The 20,058-nt window shown below is 41.6% G+C and overlaps 1 protein-coding gene across 28 annotated transcripts in view; it reads right to left on the bottom strand.

Moving 5' to 3' along the window:
• The window catches only part of celf5a (cugbp, Elav-like family member 5a), a 169,413-nt gene that overhangs the window by 20,769 nt on the left and 128,586 nt on the right, over window positions 1-20,058 (bottom strand). For 15 of the 28 annotated variants that reach the window (XM_029500990.1, XM_029500989.1, XM_029501009.1 and 12 more), the window contains exons 4-5: window positions 8,071-8,199; window positions 5,411-5,490 (exon numbers count right to left, since the gene is read on the bottom strand). In XM_029500990.1, the coding sequence (XP_029356850.1) occupies window positions 5,411-5,490; window positions 8,071-8,199 (209 nt within the window). The remainder of the gene's footprint in view (window positions 1-5,410; window positions 5,491-8,070; window positions 8,200-20,058) is intronic. The other 13 variants (XM_029500993.1, XM_029500997.1, XM_029501010.1 and 10 more) reach the window with 1 other exon arrangement.

Genomic DNA, 20,058 nt, shown 5'->3' with positions numbered 1-20,058 from the left:
GTACCATTCTCTTTTATAACCTTGCATGTATGTCTCACACTCTGCAAAGCTTTTTTCAAGTAGCTCTGTATAGTAAGTTTGCCCTCCAACTGGTTCTCTTTAGTACACCTGTACACCTTGGCCTGTCAACGAAGCATCCTTTGCCACATTTGTTTATCTCCCAGGTTTTCTCAGGCTTGTCAGAATATCAGTGAGCAGAATCACCATTGCTATAAAGGGAGGAGGATGAAGTGCGAAGTTAAAGTCTCATTAAATTTTTAAGCTGCCAAGTATGAGCAGAATCCCCCCGCTGAGCGGTTCCTGGCTACCTAGACAGCCACTGAAGGAAGGGGATTCAAACAGGGTGGATAAAACAGAGATTCTGCCTCTTTACAGTTCCTCCTCATTGCCAAGGGGGATTGGTTTGTGTCCAAGCTTCACTCCCTTATGCGAATAAAACTACTTCTTTAACTTTATATATAGAGGCGTTTCTCTATATGCTAAGTTCAGACTCCTGTGTTTGGGAGTTAAAATTTGCCAAGTTCACATCAGAGGTACTGCCCGTTGAAGTTGGGAGGCCTATTGTACAGCAGCGGTAAATTCAGTGATAGTTTGCTAAAACAAGCAAGTTAGTTTAGCACTGGTTGATAGACAACCCCAATTCCAAAAATGTTGGGACGCTGTGTAAAATGTAGGGGTGGGAATCTTTTACTATCTAACGATTCGATTCCTTTTTTTGTGGCTATGATTCGATTCAAAACGATTCATAATGATTTCTGCTTCAATCACGATCTAACATGGGTTCCCAAAGTGCTTAGTCATTTTGCAACTACACTCTTGAGACAAAATGCAAAATGCTCTTGCACAGTGTGAAGATCATGTCAAGCTCGGTCTTCCTGGGCATTCGGTAAATAGGGCCCTGTAAAATCCACCAGCACAAAAAAACTGAATTCATTATAAACACAGAATAAAAGAACTGGCCAACATTCTACATAAACCTTTTTTTGATTTTTTTTCCGGAGTAAAAAGGAACGTATCTGTTGGGAAAATGCTCTGAGGGGGGTCACCAATAATGCACGCCCTCCTACCCATGAATGAATAAATAAATGAATAAATGAATAAATAAATAAATGAATGAATGAATGTGGAGACTTGAGCGTAGTGGGCGTGGTTCGATTCCCAGTGTGGGCACCTGAACATGTGGACTGGGCTACAGCAAGGAACTGTGACCCCCCCAGCTCCTAGACCGGCCCAGACGAGACTAGACCTCCCCAGAGACTAGACCAGACCAGACCAGATCAGACCAGACTAGACGAGACACCGGACCCCCGCTCCAGAGACTAGAGACTAGAGAAGACAAGAGACTGGACCCCTCCACAGAAACCGAACCCCGGAATAAAAAGGGTTCTTGGTAAAAACCAAAATGAGTCCAAATCTTTCAACGAGGACGGGGCAGATTGAATTGTTGATTGTTTTATTTATTAATTTTTTTATTATTGATTTTGAGACATTTTAAATCGATTCTGAATCGTAGTAAATGAGAATCGTGATTCTTGTATGAATCGATTTTTTGGCACAACCCTAGTAAAATGTAAATAAAACATTTTACACAGGACAAGGATGAGACACCATTCCTCTCCTAAAACTCCAGCAACTGGTCTCCTCACTTCCCAGATGTTCACAGACAGTTGTTAAGAGGAGATATAACACAAAGTAAACCTCGCCCTGTTCAAACTTTTTTGAGATGTGTTGCTACCATCAAATTCAAATATTTAAATAATACAGTACATGTACATGTCTCAGTTTCAACACATGCTGTTTATGTTCTTTTGGGAATTAAATATTGGTTTTATGAGATTTGCAAATCATTGCTTTCTGTTTTTATGTACATTTTACACATCATTCCAACTTTTTTGGAATTGGGGATGTAAGTATTACTGACTGAATTGTGACAAAATAACCTCCATTCAAGGGCACACAAATAGACTATTTTGAATTAATAGTGGGGGTCATAAAGATAGTGGTAACATCAATTTGTGACGTCTGTAATATATATAAAAACAACTCAATTCGATATCGCCTGCACTGCCTCTGTTCTTTTTTATTTATATTTATTGAAATGTGGTGGAATACAGTATCTGTACACATAAAAATAACCCACAGAGGCATCGCTTTTATTAAACTGTCCAACAAATCAAGTATGTATTATAGATTCCACTTCTCAGACTAAATGGCAGTAAAGAACATTAGACTTCAACTCGGAGTTACAAACTACAGTACAACAGAAAATATAAATCCTACAATTCACTTCCTTTATATGATGCTCTGTTGTGCACAATATTATGTTTTAATATGCCATTACCATCGCTTTACAGCACCTAACTACCCACTGTAATCACACTTTATAAATACACACTGACTCTGAGCTTAAAAAAATATATAAAGGCAGAATATTATTTAATGATTAGAAACAACAATCTATCATCCTTCTGAAGTACTGACATCAAGACTCTATATCTCATTAAGCATTAAATAAGATCAGAACTGTTTTCCAACTGAAACCACAGATTAAACAATATCTGCAGCTGTTTTGCCTTTCCGTCTTTTATTTGGATATAGTTTCAGGCAACTGATCTGGGCATTAAAGCAAAGCGTCTAATTGAGCCTCAAGTCTTGGCACTCATGACACTTAAATGTTATGTGTTTACTCTGAAGTTTTAGAGAAGATCCAGAAGCTGGGGGATCACATTTGGATGCATTTTTTTTTTTTAATGTCTTCACTCATCTCTTTCAACCATCCAGCTTTCTCTTCTATGAAAACTCATTTGCTTTCCTTTGTCCAGCCCTTTTCCTCCCATCATCCTGTTCCAGTGTCTCTATCCAAGTCCCTGTGTCTGAGCTGAGGTGGATACGGAGTGAAAAAAATCAGCATGGCTCTGTGGACCTGACCCGCATCCCCCTCTCATTTCGGTATAATTCCGTCCCAGGACTTACTTCCTACATGGCCCTGCTGAATCCCAGCAATTTGCTTTACAGCTCTTGCGTTTAAATGTTTAATTGAGATACTCATAGCCTGAACTGTAGCAGTGCGTGTGTGTGTGCCTGAGGCCAAGGGATGGTGAAGGTGTATATGTGTAGGTATGCAAGATTGAAATATGACGGGTTGGGGTCTAATGGAGATAATGTGACCTGTTGATGCACCTGTATAATTCATACACTTACGATATCTTACCATCTCTGTTCATAATGTCACATTTGGTGGTGATTAGTGACACAAATTCACAGGTTAACTATAACTTTGCATGCACTGCCTACTGCAGACACGTGCGTTCTCTCCATGCACATTTTCTCTCTCCTTCACAACTCACATATAGAATACATACAAAATGCCCACTCCCCTTATACATGAATACCACAAATGTATTCTGCTCAAGTCCTCCGAGCTGGAAAATAAGATCAGTCAGGGAGCCTCTGACCCTAGCCTGTGGCTGTATGAGCATGTGACAGTGAAACAGTGAAAGGAGCAATATAGAAAGTGTATGCGTGTGTGTGCGCGTGCATGCACGAGACACAGTCACTCGTGAAAATCTGCTTCCCATAACGTTCTTGTCCATATAGATGTTTATGAATGCACAAGCATGCATTCCTGCGTGTGTGCATGCACTCAGAAACTCTAAGAAGCTCGTGTTGATGCTTTGGGGGATTGGCAGTAGATCTGTCAAACTGCTGTGGATAGTTGCAGTGTTAATATTCGTTGGACTTCAACACCTCAGCTAACAATGCTATTAGCTGGGCTATATTCATAGTCTCTCCGAGTCTGCTCAACAGCCACATACGTGATGAGATAGCAAATTATTCACGTATTTATGCATATGCTGGCTAGCTCTTTCATTTACTTAATTAGAGCAATTAATCTTTTTTACTAGCCATAAAGAAATAGTCATATAACAGTTGCCAACTGGTTGCAGTGAAGGTGTCCATTGATTACATTTGTTGTATCCTGCATCCTCGCTGTCAGTGGTCTCTCTTCCTATATTTATTTTATCCCATCCCAATGTGCTGTAAACGAAAAAAATGATATATTTATTCATGCATTCAATCATGTTGCAGCAGTGACTCAACTGCAGTCAACTTGAATTCAAACAGACACAGAGGATGTACGGTCCAAGGTTTTTCCAGGATCTTTGCTTCACTGATGGACATTTTGCTCTGAATAGCACTGTCCTGCTGAGACGTAATGGTCCACTGGTGGTACACTAATCTCAGTGAGGCAGACACACTGTGCCCTCTCCTCCAGCAGCCACAGGATATGAGATGCTGATCAGATTTCTATAATCAATTTACCAGAGCAGGAGGTATAAATCCTGTCCATTCACTCATTCTCCCTCTGCCCCACTCTCTGTCTCTCTTTCTCCAGCTCTTCCTACCCTCCCTTTGGCCCCCTGCTTATAGTTAGATGAATAATTCAGCAGCCAATGTGGTGAAAGGTGGAGTAAACAAGTCTATTGCCTAATATCCCAAGAGGCTGCCAAAAAGAGACGAGCGAGGGCAGAGCGCTAGCAGAGATAGAGGGATGAAGCAACAGAGAAGGAGTATCTATGAAGAATGGACATCCTGAGTCTTTCCTTCTGACCTCCAGTCATTTGCACTTAGATTGACTTGGTGGTTATGCCAAAATGGCACAGCTGGTTTTTAGCACTTCTGTCCGCATTCCTCTCTTGAGCCACACATTGGCAACCATTAATAATTAAATCATACGGTGCAACACAATACCTGTGAGAAAGGGTGGGCAAGAGTTCACAGTTTCTGCTTAACTGAGGCAAGGGTTCCCAAAACAAAAGTGAAGATGAAAGCAGCATGTACTTGAGGCAACTGAATAATATGGGACGTGACTCCTTGTCCGCTTGCTGGATGTCATGGAGAATAACTCCATTCAGGTTTGGAGTGCAGAGTAAGTAGCTTTTATTTTGACACCATCAGGTATACAGCGACCATGCCAAAACACAAGACACATACAAATGAGCAGTACAGCTTCTGCACTCGTAGTAAATCCAATACAGAGGACACGCTGTGCTTACATAACGAGCAAATGTAATCTCACACTGGAGTTATATTCACTGATTATGCAAGCAGAACTACTGATTGATGACTCACCCAAAATTCAATTATCATTCTAAACAGTTTTGTCTGGAAATTAGATTTGGATTTTTTTTTAGGTAGCAAGTTAAGTAAACAGGCAGAAGGTTATTTCTGGTTGTTTCTGTTTGCTTTATAAAAAACAGAACTGATTTATCAAAATTATTGCGCTCTCTATAAGTTGATTAAAACCTTGAAGTTGGAGGCAAGTTAAAAATCTTCAATCAAGGATGCTGCGTGTTGACTGTTTCCGTGTGTGCGTGTTTGTGTATCAGAGGGAGGAAGCTGTACTTACTGGCATGGTCTGGCTGCCGTGAAGGGCACTGATTGCAGACTGAGCCTCAGTATGTGTGGAGAACTTGACAAAGGCGCAACCTGGAAGATACATACCACACACACAGACACACACAGCATACATACAGTAAATATGCACAGTAAATGTATTCAATTGAGAGAAGTTAAGGCCTACGATATATTAATAAAGGATGTTGAATTCTATTTGACACCACAGAAATCACTGTGCGGTGAAAGGCTCTCATTGCACAGCAGGCTGCCCCACTCCTGGTATTAGGAAGGCAGACAAGCAGGCAGAAGCTTCAGGCTAAACATTGCACTGATGAAGCAGAAAAGCATGCTATTTAGCACCACATGCCTGTCTGTGCATATTAAATACGACATAATCTGACTAATCTCATAACGTTTTCAGATAGAAAACAACCCAGTTTGAGAATTCAGTAAAGTTTAATGTTCCATCAACAGGATGTTCTGATCAGTACTTGTGAATAGGAAGTTCAGATGCCAGAAACCACAGAAGCCACACTCTCAAATGTCCATTAGGAAAATTGTCAATAACAGAAAAAAATCAATAGAAGTAGATACTTTTAAAGTGCGCATTGCAGATCATAAGGTATTCATTAATTCACTCATTCATCTTCTATCGCTTATCCATTTCTGGGTTAGGGTAACACCAACCCCCACGCAGGCATGGGGAGAACATTCAAACACCACACAGGCCTGGGAACTGAACCTGCAACCTTCTTGTTGTAAGGCAACAGTGTGGCGTTTGAGAACTGGAAAATGGATGTTACGGTGTGTTTAAAAAAATATTTGACTTAAACAGACCTTCAATGCTTCATTAAATAATCTCCTTAAACATCTTGTAGCATATTTTAAGACTATTATTGTGTCCCTGTATGCCCATACTCGCTCAAATCAAATAATTTTACCAATTACATAACCCGTACACGTATTAATTTTAAGTTGTGTTATCTTTGTCCAGGCGTCTTCTTGGATCATAGAGAGACCACCAGGACACGCGCTCAGTCTATTACAAAGCTAACAAATGAACATACATTCAGATCATACAGAAGAGCCAAATCCATTTCTCTTGTGTGTCTCTGTGCTGAGTTCATGGGTGTGTTGCAATAAGGCAGCAGTACGACTACCACCGAGCTGCCATGCCCGCTTATAATTACACCCTATTTCACCTGATTTTATTTCATTTTAACTTTTTTTTTGACTCTTATTTAATCTTTCATACTTTATTCTGCTTATCATCTGTCCTGCATGACCCAGCCGCCCTGCCATTCTTCCCCTCTTAATGGGCTTACCCCTGTGGACACCATCCAGTCAAGATGCCCATTCAGCTGTCAAACGATTGCCCCCTATTGAGATATGGATAGAAAAGAACTAGAGCTTGGCACGGTCTGTAAAGTACTTTGCTACAGTAGTACAAAATACATGTCGCAATAATTAGACATTTAACTCCTAACATACTGGGATACGCTGCATCCACTTTTTGAAATAAAGCAAACAAGACTGTCACGAATATGAAACTAAGGAGCCTAACATATTCTGCTGTCAGACTTACACTGTTGCACAAAATTCCGCACAAAAAGCCAATGCAAAATGGATCTGTTTTTGTAACTTCAAGAACCATTAACAGACAAAGCTGAATATAATAGTAACATTTGGACTCTGATGTTTCAATCCAAAGACTTGATTCAGAAAGAGTGCAAAATATATCACAGCCACAAAGAGGAATGCAACTTCCCCTGGCTGCCCCCATCCTCACAGTAGGGACACTTGAATTGTTTTGGCATCTATCTTTCCCCTCTCTCCCTCCAAACCACTGAAGTCAGGGCGCTCTGACTTCAAACCCCCTTAGATATAAATCCACAACAATTTCCATAAACGCTGGACACAAATAGGCTTTAGAGACATGAAAAACCACTAGTGCCTTTGCTCTTTGCTGCATGTCAGAGGAAACTGATGTCTTCAAAAGTGTTGAGTTGCGTTAAAAAAGCCTGTGAGACAGCAACACGACAGTACCTGAGTTACAATATAGACGCACAGAACATCTATAGGAAAAAAAAGCTACAGATTAACATTTGAGGACAGTGACAGTGAAATCATGGCTTTGTAATGTGGACAAGTTGGGTTTTTTTTCCCTAGAAATGAGATATGGTATATGCTGAGAAAGAGTTTGCAAAGGCAAAGTCAGCATTTTTAAACTACTGTCGTTTTTTGAATCATTACTGTAGGTGATTGGATTTGAGTTACTGATAACGTTTGCAGGTTGGCATCTTCAGCAGTCTTCTGAGTTTGAACCTGGCATCTGGATTGCATCTGCGATTACTCCTGTGTCTAAACAAACTCTTCCCACTGCTCTTTAAAAGATGACAATATTTTAAAAAAGATTAGAAAAGTCAGACATCAGTCAAACACTATTTAATGTGTTAGTCTTAATATTACAGTTACTGCTTACAGCTGTCTAGCAAATCAAACCGTGTCCTGTTAAAAATGTTTGTGATAATGTGAAAATGCATCTTGACCCACATCCGATGCACGCGTCACATACATTTCACATAACCCAGCTGTCATGGAACCTGACACTCTCTGTCACTTCTCAGTCAGTGACCTAAATAATGCTGACAACTGTATCATGGCTCCTACCTTTGCTGTTTCCGTCAGGACCCCTTAGGACTGTGCACTCCTCAATGACTCCGTAGGGTTCGAAGAGGCGGTAAACATCCTCCTCAGTCTGTTGTTTGTTCAGCATCCCAACAAACAACTTCCTGTCTTCTGGAACAAACAAAGAGACATAACATAAAATTTTAACTCTGACCTCAATTATGAGACTAATTTCAGAGCATCAAGGAGTTAAATCTCATTATTGGTGGAACAGAGAACCATTAAAGAAGGAGTCTTTTTTTCCACAGGAACAAACACGGGAGACACATCCACAGAGCCTTGGTACTGTAACTGTCCAGATAATTTAGCGCGAGTACAACTCGAGTCACGTTGTATTATCTCTTTTCCAAGACTGATCATTTAAATCTGTAGTATAAGTGGGTTTAGTCCCATATGGGCACATGTGCTGTAGCTGCTGGGGGTAAGTGAATGGTCAGGGGCTGGAGGGAAAGTGCAATGGTAAGACTAATGAAGAGATTACACACACACTCACACACACATTCACTCACTCTGGAACAGGGATCCCAAGACAATGAACAAGTCTTTGGTCCTTTAAAAGCACCAGGGGCTCCAGGCAGTTCCAACTTTCTACACACTGTACTGAACTGGCGAGAAAATTGTGCTCTTTCTCTCTCTTTTACTCACTGTCTCCCTTGGTCTCTTTCTCTATTCATCTCTCTCCACTCTCTCTTTTCTGCTCTTCTTTTTCTCTCGCTGATTCTACATTTTTTTCCCCCTCATTTTTTTCTCCGACTGCCTCCCTCCCTCCTTTCCTCTCTTTATCTCTCTCTTACTCTACTAATTGCTGCTGATCCAGTGTTTTTTGTGTAGCCAGAGAAATATTTCTATGTGCACTGGCGTGGGGAACAATGGCGTGTCTCTCCTGCGAGCAACAAAGGCTGGGAGACATGCCATGAATAACGCTGACTTTTCAATAGATAGCCTGTATGCTATTGAGTCCTGTTAAATGCTGTGGGATCTGATCTTTACCTTGACCTGACACACTGTGTTTACTGATGTATTCTGTCCTTGTATGATTAATGCTACTGTGCAGTGTCTCTCTGCTGGCAGCAGAAGCACTAAAACCTTCCCTTTGTACGGATTGCTTCTCCAACTCTGACCTGTGAAGTCACAGTGGAGAGACTGAGTGAGAAACAGGATTGGTGGCTGCTGCTGTGAAGCAGTTGAGAGTGGCATAAATCGCTGCCAGAGGTATTGCAGTGTCAGGGTAACCTGTGATGACTACTGAGTATGTCACATTGTTGTTATTTCCTGACCCAGACAAAAGCCGATACCCACATTCCTGCAGCGGACATGGTAGCAAGTGTACATGAATGCAGCGCCCAGTTAGGGTTTCAGCACTCGGCACCATCAATGATGCACCTTTAAAATAATCACCCATGTCATAGAGTTGTCTGGGGAGGGGCGTCCCTGGTGCTGGCTCCTTATTGCAAGTGGCAGGATCAGAGGGAATGTATCAAAATGGAAGTGATGCAATGTGACATCTGTCAGGGTGGATTGGAGAGCATTTATCTGCAAAAAAAGGAAAGCCCTGAACTGGAAAATGAAAGGCCAAGATGGTCCTTCCTTTTGCTGGAGGGAGAATATAAATTCTGAGGTTGGATGGGGGAGATGAGTCGAGAGGGGGTGGGGGTGGGGGGTGGGGGGCTGGCCTGCACAAATTTCTCTGAATGCTGCCAGACCTTTTCTCGTACATGCTCCTATATAGAGGCACACAGCTACACACAGCACACAGAACCGCCCATGGAACCACACTCATCCCTTGCAGGGCACTACTTTGGCTGTCAGCCCCTTGTTTAAGTAGATTATGGGGGCTTGACAAGTTTTGAATTAATGCATGACCTTTATCAATTCCATTTGAGCTGCACTCTCGACAATCACACTGTGAACAGCTCACGTGTGGCCTGTTTTAAAATACGGCATTGCATCCATCCCTCAGCTGAAAGACTGATAACCGGCAAGTCAACTCCAGCTGAATGAAATAATATTTATAGGACTCCAAGTATAACATATCGCTGGCCACTATATATCACATCCCTGTACTGGTTCACCGCCAGTGACACAAAAGCCTTACACACTGGAGTCATGTTCAGTGTGTGGGCATTTTTTTTTTGCATAGTATCAGAAAATCTAAATACGCATACAGGAGTTGACTGAAATACAGGAAAGATGTGACTTTATACGAGGTTTATTTCTGTGGTAATAGCATTTAGTCAGAGTTCTTCATCTGTGGATCAGAGAGAGAGCGAGAGAGAGAGGAGAGCATGTTCTGAGTGTGCTTTGAAAACAAGCTAACCACGCATGAAAACAGATCATCTATGAGATCTGTTCCAGTCTAGAATTCTGCTGTGGCTGCTCTCAACTAAAATGCTACCTTGGGAATTCAGGTCTTGTGTTCATTGCCAGTAGAAACATTATCTGATTTATCTACAACAGCGCAACACAGGCAGTGTGCAAACAGACACACACACACACATAGGAAGCTTAACACCTAGAGTTGAAATTACATGCACACAGTGGGCTGTCCGCTCACACCCTGACACAGGGGTTCGTATATGACTGATCTCTATATACACACAAGTTACATTTCCCACTGTTAACTATCACTACCTAAAGTGTGTTGACTTTTTCTGCAGGGCAACTGTTCGTAAATTAATTAATGGTGTTTAACTTGTGTGGCTCAGAGAATAAAACAAAAAGTCTCACAGACACCATGTTAACCAGCATAATGTATTACTATCTTCCATCCACTGCTATACACGTTTCTCACTACCTCAGATGTCACTACTATCAGATTAACTTTATACAAATGACTATACTGCTGCTGGTTTCTACTGTAGCAATGGCTAACTACTATTGCTAGATTGACCACTGCTGCAACATGCCATCGATAAGCCTGCTACATCTGGCAAAGCACATGCAAATACTGTTGTATCTCAGCAGGGTTGTCTAACAAACCTGCTTGTTCACACAGATTCTGAAATCCAGATATTTATCTTAACACATCTTTACTGGAGTTCTTGCCTCTTTGATTCAAGCATGGCAGTCTAAGAAAGTCACTGCGGAAATCTACACTCCTTTTCCTTTGCAATGGTTCAAGGGCACTCATCCTTAATCTGTAATTCAGCCTCATCCATGCAGTACAGTACATGCTTCATAAAATCCAGTGACATATTCCATACATATGGAAGTGGGGGTCACACTTCCAGCACTCCCAACTGGGGGAAGGGCCTGCATTTGTACATACAGGTAAAACAGTGTTGCCTCAAAATGGGGGATTTTCCCAGTGTAGTATAAGATTTCTGATCAGCCACTTTAAATTGGAGCCAAAGTGAAAGTAAAGTTAAGAATGTTTATGAATGATTCATGGACTTATCTCTCTGAGGTGAACTGTCAGTCTCACACAACCATGAAACTGTGTGCAATGTGAAAATTATAAACATGTTCAATCAGAAAAGCCTTTTCACAGTGTGACTGTATATCATCTCTCCCTTGCAGCGTCTCACCCGTGGTAAATCGTGTCTACTGTAAAGATGGATACAAAACAAGACAAGAAATTATGAGCCATTCTTCGCATCTACATCACAACGGAGCTGAGCAAACATTAACATCATCCTAAATTAGAGCAACTCTCTGCTTTAGAATTTACAATGAAATGTCATCACCTAAACAATTCAGGGGTCTAATAGCCACCAGCAAGTTAACTGTGATAACTATGGAGCACGCTGGCATAAAGATGCATTTACAGCTCACTGTGGCAGAGTACTGTATCCAACTTTATTGTGACACAGCACTGCTGTCCTGAAATTCACCCCCCATCATGTTTAATTTACTCTGAGTTATTAAACAGATGCTTGTTTGGAATAAATGCATCGGAAATTAAACTCCAGAATAATGAAATGGCAGTGTGGTGCCTGGTTATACATACTAAAGATTACTAGGTCCATTTGGGCCCTTTCAAATCAATATAAGCTTTTCAGTATGAGCGCATTGGCCTTGTGTGAAGTCTTTGAGTCACTGCGCACCAGCAAATTAATTCAGTAATATTTCATATTGCCGATCTTCATGCTGTAGCCTGACTATTACAGCAGATGCATGCCTGACAACACCATTGTAATTCTTTACTTATGCACATTGTCCAAATGTCTACACAGCTCCCTCTTTTGTTACATAACGTTTAATTCCACCACAAGTTAGAAGGATCTCCTGTCCATACAACACACAACAGCCTGCTGCACAGTCCAATGTACTAGAGACTTATCAGTGCATGTTCCATGATAACACTGCAGACTGCATTGAGACTTACTGAGTAGCAACGGTGGAGAGTAGGAGTTTTTGGAGGAAAGAAGAAGAAGAAGAGCACCAGAGGGAGCAAAAAAAAAAAAAAAAAAAATGAACAAGAGAAACAGGAGGAGAGAAGGAGAGAGTGAATGTGCGGGAGAGTGCGAACGATGTGCCTGTACTGTAAAATGCTGTGCATAAAGTCCTGCAGTCCTTGATAAGCCAGGATGGATGAAAGAGTCGCACCACAGGAGTTGGTAAATCATTGTCAGGGTTGGTGGTGGTGGTGGATGGCCGGGCGGGCAGGTGGTTGGTGGGGTAGAAAGGGGGTGAAGTTTGGGAGAAAAGGATACCAACTGCCTTAGGTGCTGTCTGATTTTCAAATTTTCTTTCTTTATCTCTTTCTCAGTCGTTGCAACAGCGAGGGAGCAAGAGAGATATTGTGACAGAGGGCGAGAGTGCCCTATAGACAAGAAGCACTTGTCACAAGGATGGGGAGGTTGCTATGGCAACTACTTATACAGCAGGCTGTCAGTCATGTTTCATCGGCGTTTGGAGAGGAGAGGAATGAAGGGAGGAGAGGAGTTAGGGAAGGAGGGGTTGGAAAAGGGTCAATTCTCCATCTGTCTGCTGAGCCGAAGTGCAAATTTGACTGTCAGGCTTGAAGATAAGGACAAATTATGAACAATATTAGCTGGCCGATAAAAGAGAACAATAATGAATGGATAAATATATTAAAACCAAATGAGATAGCATCCAGGCAGAAACAGGGGCCCAGAGAAGACATCCAGGTTTTCTCATTTGGAGGGGAAGATAAGAACTAGGGAGAGGCTGTAAGAAGGGGAAGGATCCACCATATTAGAGCTAGCTAGTGTAGCGTACTTACTTGACAGAAGAAAGAAAGAATCAAAATCACTTTGTAGCCAGAATACCATACATTGTGTCTCCCTCTCCTTTCTTCACAAGCCTATTATACTTCTCCAATGAGCAAGATGCCACACAATAACAGTGTCAGCATGTGTTCAAGCATAAAAAACACAGACAGAATGGAATGAAATTAATTAACCCTAAGAGATCACAGTGCTTAGCCAGTGGAATTTAATCCAATTTATTACATATAGGGATCTAACTAGGGTTGTGTTTGTATTAATGAGATTATGTGTATAGAAGTGTGTATGTGGGTGGGTGCATGTACAGTACACAAGAATGTACAGGATGTGTGCTCAGCTGTGTATAGATGTGCTAAGGTCATCCTCCCCACCCCACGTACAGTAGCGGATTAGCGGGAGGGACAGAGACCAAGGAGGGAGGGAGTCCGAGGTTTGGCACAGCCTTAGGGTGAGAATAGCCTGCCAAATTAACTCTTGAATAATGAGCCTTTCATGTGCTGCGTTATCACCACAGAGAGGATGGCCGCGTGTTCTGTCATAATGCTGGAGCCACTTCAGACAGAACCTAGTTAGTAGGTTCCACCGACACACCTTCATCTGAGCAAGAAATGTGGGTTGATAGAATCGCTTGTTTACCAATTTCTAAAGTAAATGAGGACTCCTGTGTGTGTGTGTGTGTGTGTGTGTGTGTTGGTACTGTATCTGCAGCTGTCTTTTGAAGTTTGCATGTTAACCCACAGACTTGACAGCACAAATTGTAAGGCCTACCATGCACCGGCCCTAATGAGGGAGCTTATTAAGGATGTTTCCCTCACAACTTTGGAGCTGTTGCTTGGAAACAGCACAGCAAAGAAAACAATACTGTAGCTCTCATCACATCCAGTTGTGCAATTTCAACACCAAAGCAAATCGTTATGGACTTCCATTGAAACATAGATGACTGAATAAAGAGTGAGCACTAAACATACAATATTTCATCATCGGCCCGAAAGTCAGCTTCCACGTGTTCCCTTTAGCAGCAGCTACAGCAATCTGCTTCTCTAAACTCTAACAGCACATACTGTGACACTGGCGTGATTACATGTCATAGTTTCATCATTTTGGTGTCAAGGATGCTCATTGGCAGCTCGGCTGCAACCCATAAAAGCCATCAGTAAAAATGCCATAGAGCAGTCCACGGAGGGCCTTGATAGCTATGCTGCAGAAACAGTGCATCCCTCACCAAGCACTCTACTGGGATGGATTAGACTTCAATGCTTTCATGCACATGCAAAGACACAAACACAAACACACGACTGCTCTTGAATGCATACCCACAGCAAACACGGGGGCAAGTATGGATAAAGTATCCATAAAATTGTATGAACACACACTCACATACAGAGTCAGAAACAAATGGCAACTTGGAAATGGAAGTGATTATAACAACAGGCATACATGAAGACACATATAGAATACATATTACACATGATATGAAGGCATCTGAAACAATTTTGAAGTATTTCTGCAGCGAGTGGGAGGTTGCCGTTGGTTAACAGTTGCACCACAAGCTCTATAACGTGTTAGCAAGGCCAAAGAGCTTAAGATCAGACTATAATACGATGCCGAACAGCGGCCTCACAGGAGGAGTTCTGAATTCTGACAGCACACTTTTCCTGCGCACGCACTGACTGATTCCATCTCAGAGGGAATTTTTTATTATTTTTTTGGCTGGAAAGAAAAGGATGATGAATATTACATACGACACCTGAAAAAGTCAGCCACACACACCTGTAAGTGTAGATATACGTTTCTTGCCAGATATTAACGAGCAAAATGTACATATAACATACAGGACCTCCTATATGTCAACTCCATAATCTCCAAAGATCTCAACCGATTTTATGCACTGGTGCAATCTAATGGCTTCTCCACTATGTGCTGCCAGCTGGGGGATTTCAGCTGCATCTTGGCGCTGTTGGAAGCCTTGAAAATACAATTACAGGCTTCTGACTTGGTTCTGCCCTCCCTAAATGCTCCACGTAAAACCTCTGAGGTGTGTAAGCATGACTGCTGGCGCGCATGTGTGTTTTGTGTGTTCCTTTCATTTGTTCTCTGTGCAGTTACAGTCAGCACGTGGCCCAGTCAAAGGCTTGCACTCTACTTCAGAGCAAGAACAGTCGAAAGGAGAGGAACAGAAGGAGAAATTGCTTAAAATATTTTATCTCCATCATATACGTCTCAGCAAATTTACACTCAATATGATAACAAATGTGAAATATTACTCGCAGCCTTGTGTCGACTTCAGTGTATTACTGCTACAGTCATAAATCCTGAAACTGCTGTGCAACGTGTATACGTAGCAACTGTATATAAACATTTACAATATGGCAGCGCTATTTATATTGTCTCCCTTCATAATGCCATCCGAAGGGCATTTTGGCATCCGTTATGATATGGATTTTCTCCCCCCCTATTTTCCACTATCCCATTTATTGCTATTCTTCTTTTCCGTCTGAACTGCGTTTCTATACAGTAGAAAAGGCCTTTTACCTTTGGCAGTATTTAACACAGCGCTAGGCTGTTTCTTAATTATTTTCTCATCGCTCCACTGACACTGATTCATGAGGGTAATGTTGGACACACCCCCTTGGCCAGCCCCCTCAACCAACCCCCACCTGCCTTCCTCTCCTAGTAGTTTCTCTCTGTCCTTCCTTTTTGTGAACAGCGGAGTTGCTCTGAGCTGCTTCTCCTATCATCTCTCTGAGATATTTTTTCTTTCTTTGTTCGCCCACTTTCTTTTACCCTTTGCCTCTGCTGCACTATCTCCATCTCGCTTTTCATTCTCTTGTATTATGGATGGTTAATGAGTTACCACAAAGGTAACTCATCAACCATCCATTTGCTTTTCTCACTTTATTACCTTTTTTTTCTGATATGGAAGGACAAAATTGATTACAGCAAGAGACAACAAACTTCATTATACGGCAAGCCACACTGAGCCTGATGTGACATCCTCCCACCCCCTGATTGTATTGTGTTAACTATAGAGTACAAGACCAATATCCTCTCACCTCCTCACCTCTCGACAGCTGCAATATCATGAAATATAAACTCACGCTGGAACAAAAGTCTCTATCTGAGAAAAAGACAATAGAAAGGTTGACAGTCAGACAAAGCTGAAATGGAAGAAATCTGTAAGATAATAGCTAAAGGTTATGGTATTCCTACTCAATTACAGCAGACCGCATAACAGAAATATCCAGGTTCAGATATAACTAAAGTAATAAGAAAGAAAACGGGAAAGGGTCAATGAGATAGGGAAATGAAAGGGAGGAGGCTTAGGAGAAAGGGAACAAGGGGCTATGCCCAATTCCAGCTCAAGAAGGTGAGAATGTACCAGCATATGGAGTGTTTCTCTAAAGCTTTGTCTGCAAGAGCAACTGAGCTGGCAGATGACTTTGCTGCACATGGACAAAAGAGGCTTACAGACCCCCCTGCATGTCAGCTTTCTCCTGGCCCAAAGTGTGGGTTGTAGAGGAATATAGGGTGCACTCGAGGTCTCACCTACCTAGCCCCACATAGACCTCGGTGAAAGTGGATTCAGATTTTCCTTGTGGGAGTGACATCAGCCAGCAGCTTCATTTTTCATACACTCTAGTTTAGCACAGAGCATCTCTTTACTCTGAAAAAACTGCAGTGTTAACAGTTATAGGGTGGAGGGAAATGCTGCATGAAGTAAAGTTGCAAATACATAAATAAATACATAAGCCTGTCACTGGCGCACTTTATACTTTACCATTTCCATATTATTAGTTAGAACTGATTCTTGATGGGAGACATGATACTAAACTTGGAGCTTTTCCACTTTCTGTGCTGTCGTGTGCTTTTTGTATGCATGGCCTCTGTAGTGCTGATGTGACTGCAGGGGGAGAGCCTAACCCTGTCAGTCACACTGACAGCCAGGCTGTCTTATCTGCTGTCTGTTGGCGATGGTGCACTTTAATTAGGCTAGAAGGTCAATCAGCATTTTTTTTAGAAGATGGGATTCTACTGAAAGCTTTTCATATGTAGGACAGCTATAGTGTTTTGGTAGCCTAAGGCAAGCACGCATATGAGACTCCCTTACCCTCTATTCTAACTTTTTTTATTCCTACTTGTCTGAATAATCAGATCTACTTGTAACACATATTTCCACAGAGCCATGCACTGCTAAACTAATGAACTGCTGCCAAGGCTTTTCGCAACATCCTGTATATTACATCTATGAGAAAGCGAATGTACATGAAATATCTGTCTCTGTCAAAGACTACTGTAGATGAGAGCATTCACAGTGTATCGCTCAACATCAAGGTTCGTGACATAAAACTTAACCAGACCTGCTAGCTGTTGAAAAAAATGCAGTGTTCTTCAGAGGATTATCTTTTATGATCAATGTGATCACTAGGAACAGATATGTTGCCATTATCACTTGCACAAACATAACAAGGACAAGGAAGCAGAGGCAGATAGTTCTTTTGTAGAACCTTTTCAAGAATAATCTACTGCAGAGAGAAAGAAAAAAATATTCACTTCTTTCTTTCATCTTCCTTTCATTTTGTTTCCCCCCACTTGGATAAATACATTTCAATTTTCGTTGTGGGAACTGATATGAGAAGACGTACCCTCAACCATCAAATTGGCAGGTGCATGTGATTATTGGCACAAACATGGTAACAAGAGTGTCACAGAAAACAAACACCTGAGACCAAGCTCAGTGAATATTATTCCTCTGCAGTGTTGTGGTACCAGTAATATCAAAGCTGAAGTCTCAGTCAAGTATGTGCCACCTGTTGGCTAGAAGAGTATCTGCAGCAGCAGTTTAGACATGACTTTGAAGAGATGCAGAAGCTACAAGCAAAGAAAATTATAGCCTCTAATGGAGTTAGTGTTACAGCTGCAGGTAATGTTTCATCTCAAGGCCAGCAGCATTGTAGGTAAAAAGATCGGCATACTGTGCAAGTGTGTCCATCCTCTGACCCAACTCTATTAGACTTATAGGCCATTTTCAATATTGTGTTATGTCAAAAATGCAAAAAAAAACCAAAATCAAATACAGAATGGAGGGATAAAAAAGGCATAAACAGAGGCATGTTAGTAAGACAGAGACACGAAACAAGAAAATCTATATGATTGTGATGTCTCCCATAATGTGCTCTATAACACACATACAGACCGAAAAGAGTGATGGCCCGTTCTGTCTCTCTTTATCTCTTTTCTCTGTCCCAATATTTTTGTCAGCCCATTTGTTTTCATTTCCAGAATATTTAACTTGATGTTTAATGAAATAAATATCTATATATTGAAGAAATCATCAAGTAAGAAGGGTGGAATTCTTCATCGGATGTCAATTACATCTCCACGTCGCTCTTGTACTTCATGCATCAGGTTTATTGGATTTGTTTACTGACAGAGCAAATCAACTGGTGTCCTGGCACGCAAAGAAATGTAAAGCATGTGCTGTCTGTTGATGAGACCATTGAGCCGTAAAGCTACTTTAGTTTTCGATTTCGTGGGCTTAATACAATCTATATCTTGGAATATGACAGATATGTGAGAGCGAAAAATTTGGACCTGTCAAGCTAACACCTAATAGAACTGTACTGCAAAAGACAGATTTAATTTTCTCCCCAACTTAGACCCAACCATCGAGCATGTAGCCTTTTCCTCTGTCGCTCTCTATCTCTTTCTCTGTGGCAAACTTTACAGTAAGCATTTTAATTCCGCCTGACCTTTACCTAAACTAGTTACACTGGCAGCTTGGCCTGTTGCTTGAAGCCAAAACTAAGTAAAATTTGAATTTCAGCTCAAAATAATTTAAGAGGATCTTTCTATGTGGGGAGCAAAACTGTCTCGTAGTACGGGTGCTGCCACTTGGACACGCCATAAGCCTTTGCCTGTGGTAATGGGATCACATACAGTGTAATGTAAGTGTGGGAGAGGGAGGCAATAAGAGGAGAATGGGCAAGCATGGTGTTGCCAATATTCACATGTATAAACACATGAGCACATGGCACACAGGCACACACACAGTCAGACAGACACACACAGAGAGACACACACGCCCACCAACATGGCCATGCTCCAACTCTTGTACATTTAGCACCAGAGGGCTTTGTGTGCAAGGCTGAGAAATGCCATGTCAGCACGCACCACATGGAAGTTTAGAGGGGAGGGAGAAGCTAAATAGTATAAAAAAAGAGGAGCACGTGATGAAAAATGCATGTAGGGGAGAGGGGGACAGTGGCTCTCTGTACACACTTGTCGACTAGGAAGCTCCTGTAGATCCACCTTTTTATCCAGTTACCTCTCCTGTCAATGCTACGCTGACCACACATCTCTAAACGGATGATAGGCTGTCACACAGACTGCTGTCAGATGCACAAACCCCTGCAATGAATATATGACTACAACCTGAGATCTAAAAATATATTTAGACCATCTCAGAATCTCATTGGTATGACAGCATCACAAATGATGCCCGTTTGGATTTTACCTAGAAGGGAATGTGCATATTCTGTTTAAGAGCGTTTCTGCCTTCTGACATCTAACTCCACTTCCAAAATGCAAAATAACATTCAAACCTCTGGAGGTACACAGCAGTGGCCTGTGGTTGCTTACTGATACTGATAATGATTACTGATTTCAGATGATAGAAATAAAAGATGAGACTAGAAAGAAGGAAGAGGCTGTTGAGTTCATTTTCTAGTAAAAGTTAGTTTTCATATCTGTGCATACACATGCACAGATATGGAATATG

This window comes from Echeneis naucrates, chromosome 4, assembly GCF_900963305.1.
Source record: "Echeneis naucrates chromosome 4, fEcheNa1.1, whole genome shotgun sequence".
NCBI classification, from domain to species: Eukaryota; Metazoa; Chordata; class Actinopteri; order Carangiformes; family Echeneidae; genus Echeneis; species Echeneis naucrates.
Note: the sequence above shows the minus strand (reverse complement) of the source record. Positions and strands in the feature narration are given on the sequence as shown.